General features: G+C 39.7%; 1 protein-coding gene across 1 annotated transcript in view; it reads right to left on the bottom strand.

Moving 5' to 3' along the window:
* Positions 1-14,087, bottom strand: part of LOC111977609 (tyrosine-protein phosphatase non-receptor type 13) — a 66,270-nt gene that overhangs the window by 31,610 nt on the left and 20,573 nt on the right. The window contains exons 6-8 of the mRNA XM_024007113.2: positions 9,675-10,143; positions 9,362-9,486; positions 5,114-5,199 (exon numbers count right to left, since the gene is read on the bottom strand). Coding sequence (XP_023862881.1) covers positions 5,114-5,199; positions 9,362-9,486; positions 9,675-10,143 — 680 coding nt within the window. The remainder of the gene's footprint in view (positions 1-5,113; positions 5,200-9,361; positions 9,487-9,674; positions 10,144-14,087) is intronic.

The raw sequence follows: 14,087 nt of genomic DNA, 5'->3' as shown, positions 1-14,087 counted from the left end.
CATTACTGTCAACATCTCCCTGTCAATGTTTAGATTTGCATGAAAATATCTGTAAACCTATTTTCTCTGCACAATGGCAAAATTAGTTGTAATTGCAGACCTGCAAGCTACTGTGGCCCTCATGAGTTCAGATTTTTTGGTTTGCCCATCCCGCTTTATGGAGCTCTGAGGGAATTTGAATGGTGGAAGGTTTAGGTGTCAGTTGCTCACCCATGATAAAGGTGCCTCCATTAGGACAATGACAAGATGGTAACAACCTCTCTCATGAGAACTCCCTGTATTTCCTTTCAAAGGGGAGTAAGAAACTATTCCCTAACAAAAACTACTGCTAGCCTACAAATTTAATCTCCCCCTCATCACGTGTATTTACACGCCCTCTGTGTTTTACTCTGGTTGAGATTCCAGAAAGACTCCACCACCATGGGAAGATCTTAATTGCAGTTCTCAATCTTATTATCTCTCCTGGTCATATTCCTGGTAGGAACGATGATGAGTTGACGTTAATCGTATATTCAGTAGTTCCTCCCGACTGTATGTAATGAAACCTAAGATTACCTGGGGTACCGATGTAAGAAATAACACATAAAAAAACAAAATACTGCATATTTTCCAAGGAACGCGGCCATCTCTTTTCGGCGCCGGAATTTGAATAGTAGAGAAGTAAAATCAATACTTCAAACCCACTCAGTTTGTGTCTAAAGTGCTGGTAAAATTTCTGTTGTTTGTAAAGTTGAGATGAAAAGTAGTTGATGCGGTTACTAAAACAGAGGTCACTCTTGATTTCTGTTCTGATTTTAGATTTGAAAAGCAGAAAAGTAGACTGAGATGTCATACCCTCCAAGTTTGTGTCGAAGTTGTTGGTAAATGGTCAAAGTAGCTGATTTGTATCAAAAGTCATAATGCTTACTCATCGTCCTAGGCTTAGAATGTCTTAATCGAGTGCTATAATGAGATATTTCTGAAAGTAAATTCAACAGTGGAAAGTTAGCTGAAAATAACTGTCCAGTGTAATATTCTGTTAGCCCACCACAAACTTGTATCTCAAACAGACTGTCTAACATAGAACGTGGGGAATGGTCAGAGGCAATCTATAAAACACTAATGTAATTTTGTTTGTTATTTTGTGATGTCATAAAAAWTTTTATAATGGAAATACTGTAACTTGAAAGTATACCCACTACGTGTATAAAGTTTCCTTACTGTGCTTTGAGCATGTATTATAAAAAATTATGAAAGTGTTTTTGTTCAGAGTGGGATGTTTTTGATTAGCTATAAGACATAATTGTTTTTTTAAGACTTTGCAAAGTGTAGTCACCGCCCCTGAGTGAGATCAGAAAGTGTGTCAGCCTGCCGGAACTGCCCCTTTCCTACAAACTGTATAAATGATGGTAAGTGCAAGTATATGGTTACTGTAAGTGACAGTAATTTCTGAATGTACCAATGCTAAGTGTCTCTGTCCCCCTCTCTCTCCATCTCTTCTTTAACAAGCAGCAAAGTTGTTGTCATTCTGCTAGGGACCTGTCTTCAGCATATTAAGTCAATAACCGATGCAACGTGTGTATGTTTATCCTGTGTTCCCATTTAATTAGCTAGTAAATAAATAATTAACTTCTTTGGGGTATTTTCACGTCCGGATGAAAAGCGTGCCCAGAGTAAACTGCCTGCTACTCAGCCATAAAAGCTAGAATATGCATATTATTAGTAGATTTGGATAGAAAACACTCCGAAGTTTCTAAAACTGTTTGAATTACGTCTGTGAGTATAACAGAACTCATATGGCAGGCAAAAACCTGAGAAAAAATCCAACCAGGAAGTGGGAAATCTGAGGTTGGTTGTTTTTCAACTCATTCCCTATTGAAGATACAGTGGGATATTGGTCATGTTGCACTTCCTAAGGCTTACACTAGATGTCAACAGTCTTTAGAGCCTTGTCTGATGCTTCTACTGTGAAGCATTTTTCTGAAGACAAAGGAATTCTCCGGTTGGAACATTATTGAAGAATTATGTTAAAAACATCCTAAAGATTGATTCAATACTTTGTTTGTCATGTTTCTACGGACTGTAATATAACTTCTTTAACTTTTCGTCCGTACTTTCCGCTGGACTTGCACGCGCGTCGTGAGTTTGGAAAGTGTACTGAACGCTAGAACAACAAAGGAGGAATTTGGACATAAATGATGGACATTATCGAACAAAACAAACATTTATTGTGGAACTGGGATTCCTGGGAGTACATTCTGATGAAGATCATTAAAGGTAAGTGAATGTTTATAATGTTATTTCTGACTTCTGTTGACTGCACAATATGGCGGATATCTTTTTGTTTTGATTGGGCTCTGAGCGCCGTACTCAGATTATTGCATGGTTTGCTTTTTCCGTAAAGCTTTTTTGAAATCTGACACAGCGGTTGCATTAAGGAGAAGTGCATCTAAAGTTCCATGCATAATACTTGTATTTTCATCAACATTTATAATGAGTATTTCTGTAAATTGATGTGGCTCTCTGCAAAATCACAGAATGTTTTGGAACTACTGAACGTAACGCGCAAATGTAAACTCAGATTTCTGGATATAAATATGAACTTTACCGAACAAAACACACATTTATTTTGTAACATGAAGTCCTATGAGTGTCATCTGATGAAGATCATCAAAGGTTAGTGATTAATTTTATCTATATTTCTGCTTTTTGTGAATCCTCTCTTTGGCTGGAAAAATGGCTGTGTTATTCTGTGAATAGGCACTCACCTAACATAATCGTTTGGTTTGCTTTCGTCGTAAAGCCTTTTTGAAATCGAACACTGGGGCTGGATTTACAACAAGTGTATCTTTAAAATGGTGTAAAATACATGTATGTTTGAGGAATTTTAATTATGGGATATCTGTTGTTTTGAATTTGGCGCCCTGCAGTTTCACTGGCTGTTGACGAGGTGGGACGCTACCGTCCCACGTACCTTAGAGAGGTTAAACCAATTTGTGTAGTACTGAATCATAAGTAAGGCTCAGATTTTTGCAGATGCAAGGAGGTTACGACTGTTCAGAATGATGATATGATACGAGGTTATGATTAATAAGTTAACTGTTTATAGATGTGATAGCTAAAGACATTTTAGAGTTTAATTCGAGAGATGGTAACTCTTTAAAGTACTGCTTTCGTGGTGCCCCAGATCCTAATGAGTTAATTGTTACATTAATTTAAATCAGGTAACAATTAAACATAGTTAGTTATTTAGATAAATAACAGTCTTCAGATTGATGTTAAAGTCAAGTCACGACACTCTTAATTGGTAGAAGATAATTGTGTTCTTATTCCCGATTTAAATAGCAGAGAAGTACATCAAGATGTCATACCCTTTAAGTTTTTGTCTAATGTACTGGGAAAGTGGTCAAAATTTCAGTTGTTTCTAAAAGTTGGGGGAAAAAATGGAGTTGATGCAGTTACTAAAACGGCTGTATTGTTTTGATTTTATATTTGAAAAGCAGAGAAGTAGACAAAGATTTCATACACTCTTAAGCTTTGTTTTAAATTATGGGAAAGTGGTCAAAGTAGCTGATTTGTGTCAAAAGTCACAATGCTTAGAATGTGCTCACCCAGTGCTATAATTAGACATTTCTGAAAGGGCTGTGACAGTTAATTCAACAGTAGGAAGTTAGCTAATGAAAGTAGTTGATGCGGTTACTAAAAGAGCTCTAGCTCTTGATAGGTAGTAGATAATTCTGATCTGATTCCAGATTTGAATAGCAGAGAAGACTAAGATTTCATACATTTTAAGTATTTCTCTAAGTTGTTGGGAAACTGGTCACAGTAGCTGATTTGCATCGAAAGTGACACTGTTTAAAGTGAATAGAATGTTGAAAGTCATAGCTTCGGCATGGGAGTTTTTAACAATGCGAGGTTTACAATGTTCAATAAATCCCATTAAAAAGTAGATGAAGTTTAATACAATTTAGTAGTAAAAAGGTCAATTGAATGCAGACCATGGGAGATAGAAGGACACTGGATCGGCGCACATTTAACACATCTGGTCTAACAAAGTGGATATTTGTCAAATCTGTCATGATTGATGTATTGTAAGAGGCCCACAATGTGGTTACTAAAATACGATTTAGATATATTTGGCTGCATAGCATTTAGAAGTTGTCCCTTTTAAGGTTTAGAAAAGTGACTGCCAAATGCTAACTCCCATTCGTATAAGCTGGTAGCATAGCTGGCACACAGAAATCAGTTATGGTAGTCAAAGTAGTTTTTAACTGTTATGTAGTTGATTGATGACGATGGGGTTGAAATCCATACAAGCATTATATTCAGATTTTTACTTCAACTTAGTTTGAAATACACAAATAAACAATAGCCTAAATGTAGCCTACTTTTGCTGAGAAATTTGGGGTTGAGATGCAGGTGGGAAAACAGGGCAGTCTTTTTATTTCATGCTATCTTGGCTGAGCTCCTATGTCAAGCACCGGGAAATGAACTCCAACATCTCAGAAGAGGTAAGGTATTTTCATTGAGCCAGTTGCTTGTAATTAACTGGATGGCTATAGAGATTAGCCCTCAATCATTACGAGTAGCGCAGTACAGAAAAATGTATTGGATGTGTATGACAGCTCCCTGAAGTGCAAAAAGCATGAATGCTCTGACTTTTGGGGAGGCAGTAAATGCTGTATGGCCACTGCAGTTCTGATTGACCATGAAGAGCCTTTAAGAGTCAAGTCAACTTCTATTCAACTAGAACATTCTATTGTGATATGGTTATATCATCATAGGAAACATGAGTTTGTGTTTTATTAGTGACTCTTTGCTCCCTCCTTGTGGTCAAAGTCAGTCTACACTACAGTAACGTGGAGTAACAGTGTGTGGTCTGGCACTACAGATGTACACAGGGTACTCTGAGAACAACAACTGAAACATGACTTTAATATTAATACACAGAGCTTACAGGGCAGTTAACTCATCAAGGAAACATCTATTTTGCGTCTGAAACTGATCATTCAAGTAAAGTGAACTTAGCTTTAAGAATCAAAATCGTACAGGCCCAAATGTGCGATTGTTATTGAGAGACAGATGGAGCAGAGGAAGAGAAGAGAGGAAAAGAGGAGGATCAAATTAGTCTTACCTGTCAGAGGCTTCATACAGCAAGTTAGTCACACTCTTGCTAGACAGGCAGCAAGCCTGATGAGAGGGTGTACTGTTACAGCTCTCCTACATAAAACACACACACACACAGAGAGAGAACAAGAGAGAAAGAGAGTGAGGTGACAGGTGGCTCTTAAGATACACTGCAATGTTACAGTGGTGTGTGTGTGTATATGTGTGTAGGGCTCTAAAGCGCAACCATTTTGTTGCATACAGAGAATATTGACTTTTCCCACATTTTGTTGTGTAACAGACTGAATTTAAAATGTGTTAAATTGAGATGTGTCACTGGTCTACACACAATACCCCATTACAACAAAGTAAAAACATGTTTTTAGAAATGTTTGCAAATGTATTGAAAATGAAGTACTGAAATATCTAATTTACAGAAGTACAAAAGTATTCACACATGTCAGAATCACCTTTGGCAGTGATTACAGCTGTGAGTCTTTCTGGGTAAGTCTCTAAGAGCTTTGCACACCTGGAAAATAACAATATATGTGACCGACCGGCTCAAAATCAGTCTTATGTAGCAACATTTGAAATTGTATTTTTTAAAAAATTTTTTTTTTTACATTGGATAAAAGTAGAGACTCAGAGCTAGAAAATGGTATATCATACACTACAGTCGAAGAGCAATGGGGAAGTTATTTTGCTTTGAAGGTTTATAAACTCACTTTTGAGAAAATGGCCTTTGAATGTTTTGCTACTACTACTGGAGAGCCTTTCTTTGTCTACACCCATTCAACATCGTTCACACCCTCTTAAGCTTTATCCCCACCCATCTCTTTATGGTTTTATCTGACCTTTTTTAGTCAGATTCAAAATGGCTATTGATAACAAATGTGTATTTTGTGGTTGTGACCCAAAGACTCTTGACCATTTATTTTGAGACTGTTCTTATGTCAGAAGATTTTGGAGTGCGTTAGAAGATTTTATTTTAAAAGAAACTACTATTAATGTTAATTTGAAAGACTGATATTATGTTTTATTTTTTTAATTACCTCGTTTTTCTTCCTAATTTCGTGGTATCCAATTGGTAGTAGTTACAGTCTTGTCTCATTGCTGCAACTGCCATACAGACTCGGGAGAGGCAAAGGTCGAGAGCCATGCGTCCTCCGAAACACAACCCAACCAAGCAGCACTGCTTCTTGACACAATTCCCATCCAACCCGGAAGCCAGCTGCACCAATGTGTCGGAGGAAACACAGTACACCTGGCGACCTGGACAGCGTGCACTGCGTCCGGCCCGCCACAGGAGTCGCTAGTGCGCGATGAGACAAGGATATCCCTGCCGGCCAAATCCTCCCTAACCCGGACGACGCTGGGCCAATTGTGTGCTGCCCCATGGGCCTCCCGGTCGCGGCCAGCTGCGACAGAGCCTTGGCTCGAACCCAGAATCTCTGGTGGCACAGCTAGCCTTAGACCACTGCGCCACCCAGGAGGCCATTATTTTTTATTTTGATCCAAATTATACGGACCCTGATTTAACTTACATTGTTAATTTGTTTATTTTTCACGGCAGATTCTTTATCCATAAAATGAAGTGTGTGGAGAACAAACCCGTCTTCACATTGTTTAAAATATAATCAAAATATTATTTTGAAATTATCAGTAAGTGTAAAATCAAAAAAGCAATACATACCATAAAACTTTTTGACAAATTGAAAATGTAACGGGACACCGATCTGCCTGCTAACGGGACACCGATCCTTATTTAAAAGCAGTCAGGTACCCAAGCTAACTTTCTAGCTACTTCCAGACACAATTGAGGGCTCACTGAACATTGCTCGCTATAACAGAGCTGGTTAGGCAGTTATCCAGAGCGTTGGTAACTGCAACTGGATAAAGCACTAAATACACTTCAGTTAGTGCTAAATACGGCTGCTAGAACCCTGACTAGAACCAAAAAATGTGATAATATTACTCCAGTGCTAGCCTCCCTACACTGGCTTCCTGTTAAGGCAAGGGCTGATTTCAAGGTTTTACTGCTAACCTACAAAGCATTACATAGGCTTGCTCCTACCTATCTTTCCTACCTACCTATCTTTCCGATTTGGTCCTGCCGTACATACCTACACGTACGCTACGGTCACAAGACGCAGGCCTCCTAATTGTCCCTCGAATTTCTAAGCAAACAGCTGGAGGCAGTGCTTTCCCCTATAGAGCTAAATTTTTATGGAATGGTCTGCCTACCCATGTGAGAGACGCAGACTCGGTCTCAACCTTTAAGTCTTTATTGAAGACTCATCTCTTCAATAGGTCCTATGATTGAGTGGTCTGGCCCAGGAGTGTGAAGGTGAACGGAAAGGCACTGGAGCAACGAACCGCCCTTGCTGTCTCTGCCTGGCCGGTTCCCCTCCACTGGGATTCTCTGCCTCTAACCCTATTACAGGGGCTGAGTCACTGGCTTACTGGTGCTCTTCCTTGCCGTCCCTAGGAGGGGTGCGTCACTTGAGTGGGTTGAGTCACTGACATGGTCTTCCTGTCTGGGTTTGCGCCCCCCCTTGGGTTGTGCCATGGAGGAGATCTTTGTGGGCTATACTCGGCCTTGTCTCAGGATGGTAAGTTGGTGGTTGAAGATATCCCTCTAGTGGTGTGGGGGCTGTGCTTTGGCAAAGTGGGTGGGGTAATATCCTGCCTGTTTGGCCCTGTCCGGGGGTATCATCAGATGGGGCCACAGTGTCTCCTGACCCCCCTCCTGTCTCAGCCTCCAGTATTTATGCTGCAGTAGTTTATGTGTCGGGGGGCTAGGGTCAGTCTGTTATATCTGGAGTATTTCTCCTGTCTTATCCGGTGTCCTGTGTGAATTAAAGTATGCTCTCTCTAATTCTCTCTTTCTCGCTTTCTTTCTTTCTCTCTCTCGGAGAACCTGAGCCCTAGGACCATGGCTCAGGACTACCTGGCATGATGACTCATTGCTGTCCCCAGATCATCTGACCGTGCTGCTGCTCCTTACCTAGTTACCTGAAACGGGTCACATATGTGCATTACTCTTTTAAAAATTCTTCAAGCTCTCAAGTTGGTCGTTGATCATTGCTAGACAGCCATTTTCAAGTTTTGCCATATATTTTCAAGACGATTCAAGTCAAAACTGTAACTAGGCCACTCAGGAACATTCAATGTTGTCTTGGTAAGCAACTCCAGTGTATATTTGGCTTTGTGTTTTAGGTTATTGTCCTGCTGAAAGATGAATTTGTCTCCCAGTGTCTGTTGGAAGCAGACTGATCCATATATTCTTCTAGGATTTTGCTCGTGCTAAGCTCTATTCCGTTTATTCTTATCCTAAACTCCTGAGTCCTTACTGATGACAAGCATACACATAACATGCAGAAGTGGAAAAACTACCAAACTGTCATACTTGCTTGAGTAAAAGTAAAGATACCTTAATACAAAATGACTCAAGTAAAAGTCACCCAGTAAAATACTATTTGAGTAAAAGCATTTGAAATAAGCATCGCTGTACTGCTGTTTCCAAGTGCCCTAGAGAAAAAAGTGAGTGCAGATTTGTGACCGTGGTGGTTGTACCATTACTACATTGAAAACCGCTTGTCTCTAGCCCAAACTGTTCAGAATTTGTGACCCATATAATCTACGTTGCAGCTGGATGCATCTCAATTGGCGGGCCACATTTTACATTCTTAAACCATCTCGTTTTAAAACTACTTGTGGGCTGTTAACACCTTGTTCAGTCATGTTACCTCAATAGGTGGCTAGCTAACCACCTGACAACTTTTCCAGTATATCCAAACATTTTGGGGCACAGAAAGAATGGAAATGAGAGATCAATACTCATAGCAATTAATGAATGACATATTTGCATGTTGTCACTCAGAACGTCACTGACATTCTTAAAGAGACAGTGTACAATTTTCAATGTAATGCATCTCAATAGGAAACAGTGCTTTTTACACAATGTAGAAACCTAATATTCCACAAATTACTTTGTAATTTCAATGACAGGTATTTGTATCAAGATTTTAGCTTTTATAATAAACAAATGTCTTTACAGGGTAACATATTTGTTTCTAGGGCACAACATCTGCTTGGAAACCACGATAACTAGAATTAATATAGGCCCAATAAAGACTGTCTCAATCAACAAGAAATTTTATTTTCTGGTGCTCCTAAATTTTATGTGGTACTCCTAACTTTCTAAAGTTGGGAGCACCAGTGCCACCATTTATGTTATTTTATTTAGAGCACTGTGAGTGTGTGTGTGTGTTACCTGTCCAGCCATGCCCCCTGTCAGGGCCTGCAGGCGGTGTGCGGGATGATGGGGAGGAGAGAGGTGGGGGGGAGAAAGGGGGATAATATCCTCCTCTACATAGGGTACTGGATCTGAAGTCAACTCTGGAATCAAACACACAGGCAAAAATACATACAGTATAACTCAATTATTTAAGTACATTTTGTTTAGGTTTGAGGACTGCAGATTGGAATATATACTTAGCTAAAAATAGCTAAAAATATAACTTTTTAAGTATGAAACCCCCCCAATAAACATTAATTTGGGATTAACTGGCCCTCTTAGATCTCACCAGGGGGAAGGTCCTCCTGCTGGACATCAGGTAAGGAGCAGGCAGCAGGGTTAGAGACAAGCTCCGCTTTATCCCCCATATGGGCTTCAGGGCAGGCGGTCACATGTGATCCAGGACAGGAGGCCATATTTGACCCAGTGCTGATAGCCATGTTGACTCCTTGGCAGGTCATCATATTTGACCCAGGACAAGGGGACATATTTGATCCAGGACAGGAGGCCATATTTAATCCAAGACAGGAGGCCATATTGGATCCTGATCCAGGACAGGAGGCCGTATTTGATCCAGGGCAGGCGGCCATGTTGTCTCTAGGGCAAGAGGCCATATAGAAGGAACCATCAGTGCAGGGTGCTGTATTGACCCGTGGTATGATGTCTCTACAGATGATGAGCTGGACGTTTCCCTTTACCTTACGAAGGATATCCACCACCTTACTGTGGCTCAGACCTGATACTATTATCCCATTCACCTAAAACACATTGGAATACAACAATGACACATACAATGAGCTCCAAAAGTATTGGGACAGTGATAAATTTTTGTTGTTTTGGCTCAATACTCCAGCACTTTGGATTTGAAATGATACAATGACTATGAGGATAAAGTACAGACTATCAGCTTTAATTTGAGGGTATTTTCATCCATATTGGGTGAACAGTTTAGAAATTATAGCACTTTTTTGCATAGTCCCCCTATTTTAAAGTATTGGGACAAATTCACTTATATGTGTATTAAAGTAGATAAAAAGTTCAGTATTTAGTCCCATATTCCCAGCACACAATGGCTACATTAAGCTTGTGACTGTACAAACGTGTTGGATGCAAAGTTACATTCATGTGGGTAGCTGCTATAGACCACCAAGTGCTAACAGTCAGTAGCTGGATAACATGTGTGAAATGCTTGACAACGTATGTGATATCAACAGAGAGGTATATTTTCTGGGTGATTTAAATAGACTGTGATTTAAATAGCTGCCCACTCAAAAAAAAAGCTTCAAACTGTAACCAGTGCCTGCAACCTGGTTCAGGTTCAAACTGTGCAGGATTGAAATAATCAACATGTACTGATCACATCTTTACTAATGCTGCAGAAATGTTCTTGAAAGCAGTATACAGATCCATTGGATGTAGTGACCACAATATAGTAGCCATATACAAGAAAACCAAAGTTCCAAAGGCTGGGCCTAGTACAGTGTATAAGAGGTCATTCAATAAGTTTTGTAGTGATTCCTATGTTGTTGATGTAAAGAATATTTGTTGGTCTGTGGTGTGTAATGAGGATCAAACAGACGGTGCACTTGACATATTTATGAAATTGCTTATCCCAGTTACTAAAAAGTATGCACCCATTAAGAAACTGTTAAATCCCAGAGGATGATGAAAAGTTGAAAAAGTACATGGTTGAGAGGGATGAGGCAAAAGGAATGGCAAAGAAGTCTGGCTTCACAACCGATTGGCAAATGTACTGCAAATTGAGAAATCATGTGACTACACTGAATAAAAAGAAGAAACTACACTATGAAACAAAGATAAATGACAAAGAATGACAGTAAAAGGCTTTGGAGCACCTTCAAGGATATTTTGGGAAAAAAGGCAAATTCAGCTCCATCATTCATTGAATCAGATGGCTCATTCAATTCAAAACCAATTGATATTGACAACTACTTTAATTATATTTCATTGGCAAGTTTTTCAAATTTACGCATGAAATTCCAGCAACAAAAGCTGACACTACACATCCAAGTACATGTACAGTACAAGTCAAAAGTTTGGACACACCTACTCATTCCAGGGTTTTTCTTTATTTTTACTATTTTCTACATTGTAGAATAATTGTGAAGACATCGACACTATGAAATAACACATATGGAATAATGTAGTAACCAAAAAAGTGTTAAACAAAGTGAAGTGGCCAAAGTGGCCACCCTTTTCCTTGATGAAAAGCTTTGGACACTCTTGGTCCTATTTGGTAAAAGACCAAGTCCATATTCTGGTAAGAACAGCTCAAATAAGCGAAGAGAAATGACAGTCCATCATTACTTTGAGACATGAAGGTCAGCCAATCCGGATAATTACAAGAACTTTGAAAGTTTCTTCAAAGGCTGTCGCAAAAACCATCGAGCACAATGATGAAACTGGCTCTCACGAGGACCACCACAGGAAAGGAAGACCCAGAGTTACTTCTGCTGCAGAGGATACGTTCATCAGAGTTACCAGCATCAGAAATTGCAGCCAAAATAAATGCGTCACAGATTTCAAGTACTGACACATCTCAACTTCAACTGTTCAGAGGAGACTGCGTGAAACAGGCCTTCATGGTCGAATTGCTGCAAAGAAACCACTACTAAAGGACATCAATAAGAAGAAAATACTTGCTTGGGCCAAGAAACACGAGCAATAGACATTAGACCGGTGGAAATCTGTTCTTTGGTCTGATGAGTCCAAATTGGAGATTTTTGGTTCCAACCGCCATGTCTTTGTGAGACGCAGAGTAGGTGAACGGATGATCTCCGCATGTGTGGTTCCCACGGTGAAGCATGGAGGAGGAGGTGTGATGGTGGCACACTTAAAAAGCATGGCTACCACAGCATTCTGCAGCGATACACGATCCCATCTGGTTTGTGCTTAGTGGGAGTATCATTTGTTCAACAGGACAACGACCCAACACACCTCCAGGCTGTGTAAGGGCTATTTGACCAAGAAGGAGAGTGATGGAGTGCTGCATCAGATGACCTGGTCTCCACAATCACCCGACCTCAACCCAATTGAGATGGTTTGGGATGAGTTGGACCGCAGAGTGAAGGTAAAGCAGCCAACAAGTGCCCAGCATATGTGAGAACTCTTTCAAGACTGTTGGAAAAGCAATCCAGGTGAAGCTGGTTGTGAGAATGCCAAGAGTGTGCAAAGCTGTCATCAAGGCAAAGGGTGGCTACATTGAAGAATCTAAAATATACTTTGAGTTGTTTAACACTTTTTTAGTTACATGATTCCATATGTGTTATTTCATAGTTTTGATTTCTTCACTATTATTCTACAATGTAGAAAATAGTAAAAAATAAAGAAAAACCTTTGAATGAGTAGGTGTGTCCAAACGTTTGACTGGTACTGTATATCTGACCAAATTATTAAAGACAAGAATTGTAATTTTGAATTCTGTAAAGTGAGTGTGGAAGAGGTGAAACAATGATTGTTGTCTATCAACAATGACAAGCCACCTGGGTCTGACAACTTGGATGGAAAATTACTGAGGATAATAGCGGACTATATTGCCACTCCTATTTGCCATATCTTCAATTTAAGACTACTAGAAAGTGTGTGCCCTCAGACCTGGAGGGAAGCAAAAGTCATTCCGCTACCCAAGAATAGTAAAGCCCCCTTTACAGGCTCAAATACCCGACCAATCAGCCTGTTACCAACCCTTAGTAAAGTTTAGAAAAAAATTGTGTTTGACCAGATACAATGCTATTTTACAGTAAACAAATTGACAACAGACATCCAGCACGCTTATAGGGAAAGACATTCAACAGGCACAGCACTTACACAAATGACTTATGATTGGCTGAGAGAAATTGATGATAAAAGATTGTTTTGTTAGACTTCAGTGCGGTTTTTGACATTTTTGATCATAGTCTGCTGCTGGAAAAACGTATGTGTTATGGCTTTACACCCCCTGCTATATTGTGGATAAAGAGTTACCTGTCTAACAGAACACAAAGGGTATTCTTTAATGGAAGCCTCTCCAACATAATCCAGGTAGAATTAGGAATTCCCCAGGGCAGCTGTCAAGGCCCCTTAACTTTGAGTAAAGCCAGTGTGTCTATGTATGTGGATGACTCAACACTATACATGTCAGCTACTACAGCAACTGCAATGACTGCAAAACTTAACACAGAGCTGCAGTTGGTTTCAGAATGGGTGGCAAGGAATATGTTAGTCCTAAATATTTCTAAATCTAAAAGCAATGTATTTGGGACAAATCATTCAATAAACCCTAAACCTCAACTAAATATTGTAATAAATAATGTGGAAATTGAGCAAGTTGAATTTACTGTCATGGTCAAAACATATTGAGGCATCAGTAGCTGAGATGGGGAGAAGTCTGCCCTATTCTACCTTATTAACAGCACTATTAACAAGGCAGGTTCTACAGGCTCTAGTTTTGTTGAACCTGGACTAATGTTCAGTCTTGTGGTCAGATGCCACAAAGAGGGACTTAGGAAAATTGCAATTGGCTCAGAACAGGGCAGCACGGCTAGCCCTTGGATGTACACAGTTAGCAAACATTAATAATATGCACGTGAATCTCTCCTGGCTCAAAGTAGAGGAGAGATTGACCTCATCTCTACTTGTATTTGTGAGAAGTATTGACATGTTGAAAGCACCGAGCTGTCTGTTTAAACGACTAGCACACAGC

This window comes from Salvelinus sp. IW2-2015, linkage group LG18 (assembly GCF_002910315.2).
Source record: "Salvelinus sp. IW2-2015 linkage group LG18, ASM291031v2, whole genome shotgun sequence".
In the NCBI taxonomy this organism is placed as follows: Eukaryota; Metazoa; Chordata; class Actinopteri; order Salmoniformes; family Salmonidae; genus Salvelinus; species Salvelinus sp. IW2-2015.
The sequence above is the reverse complement of the archived record's forward strand: the minus strand, read 5'-3'. Positions and strand labels throughout refer to the sequence as shown.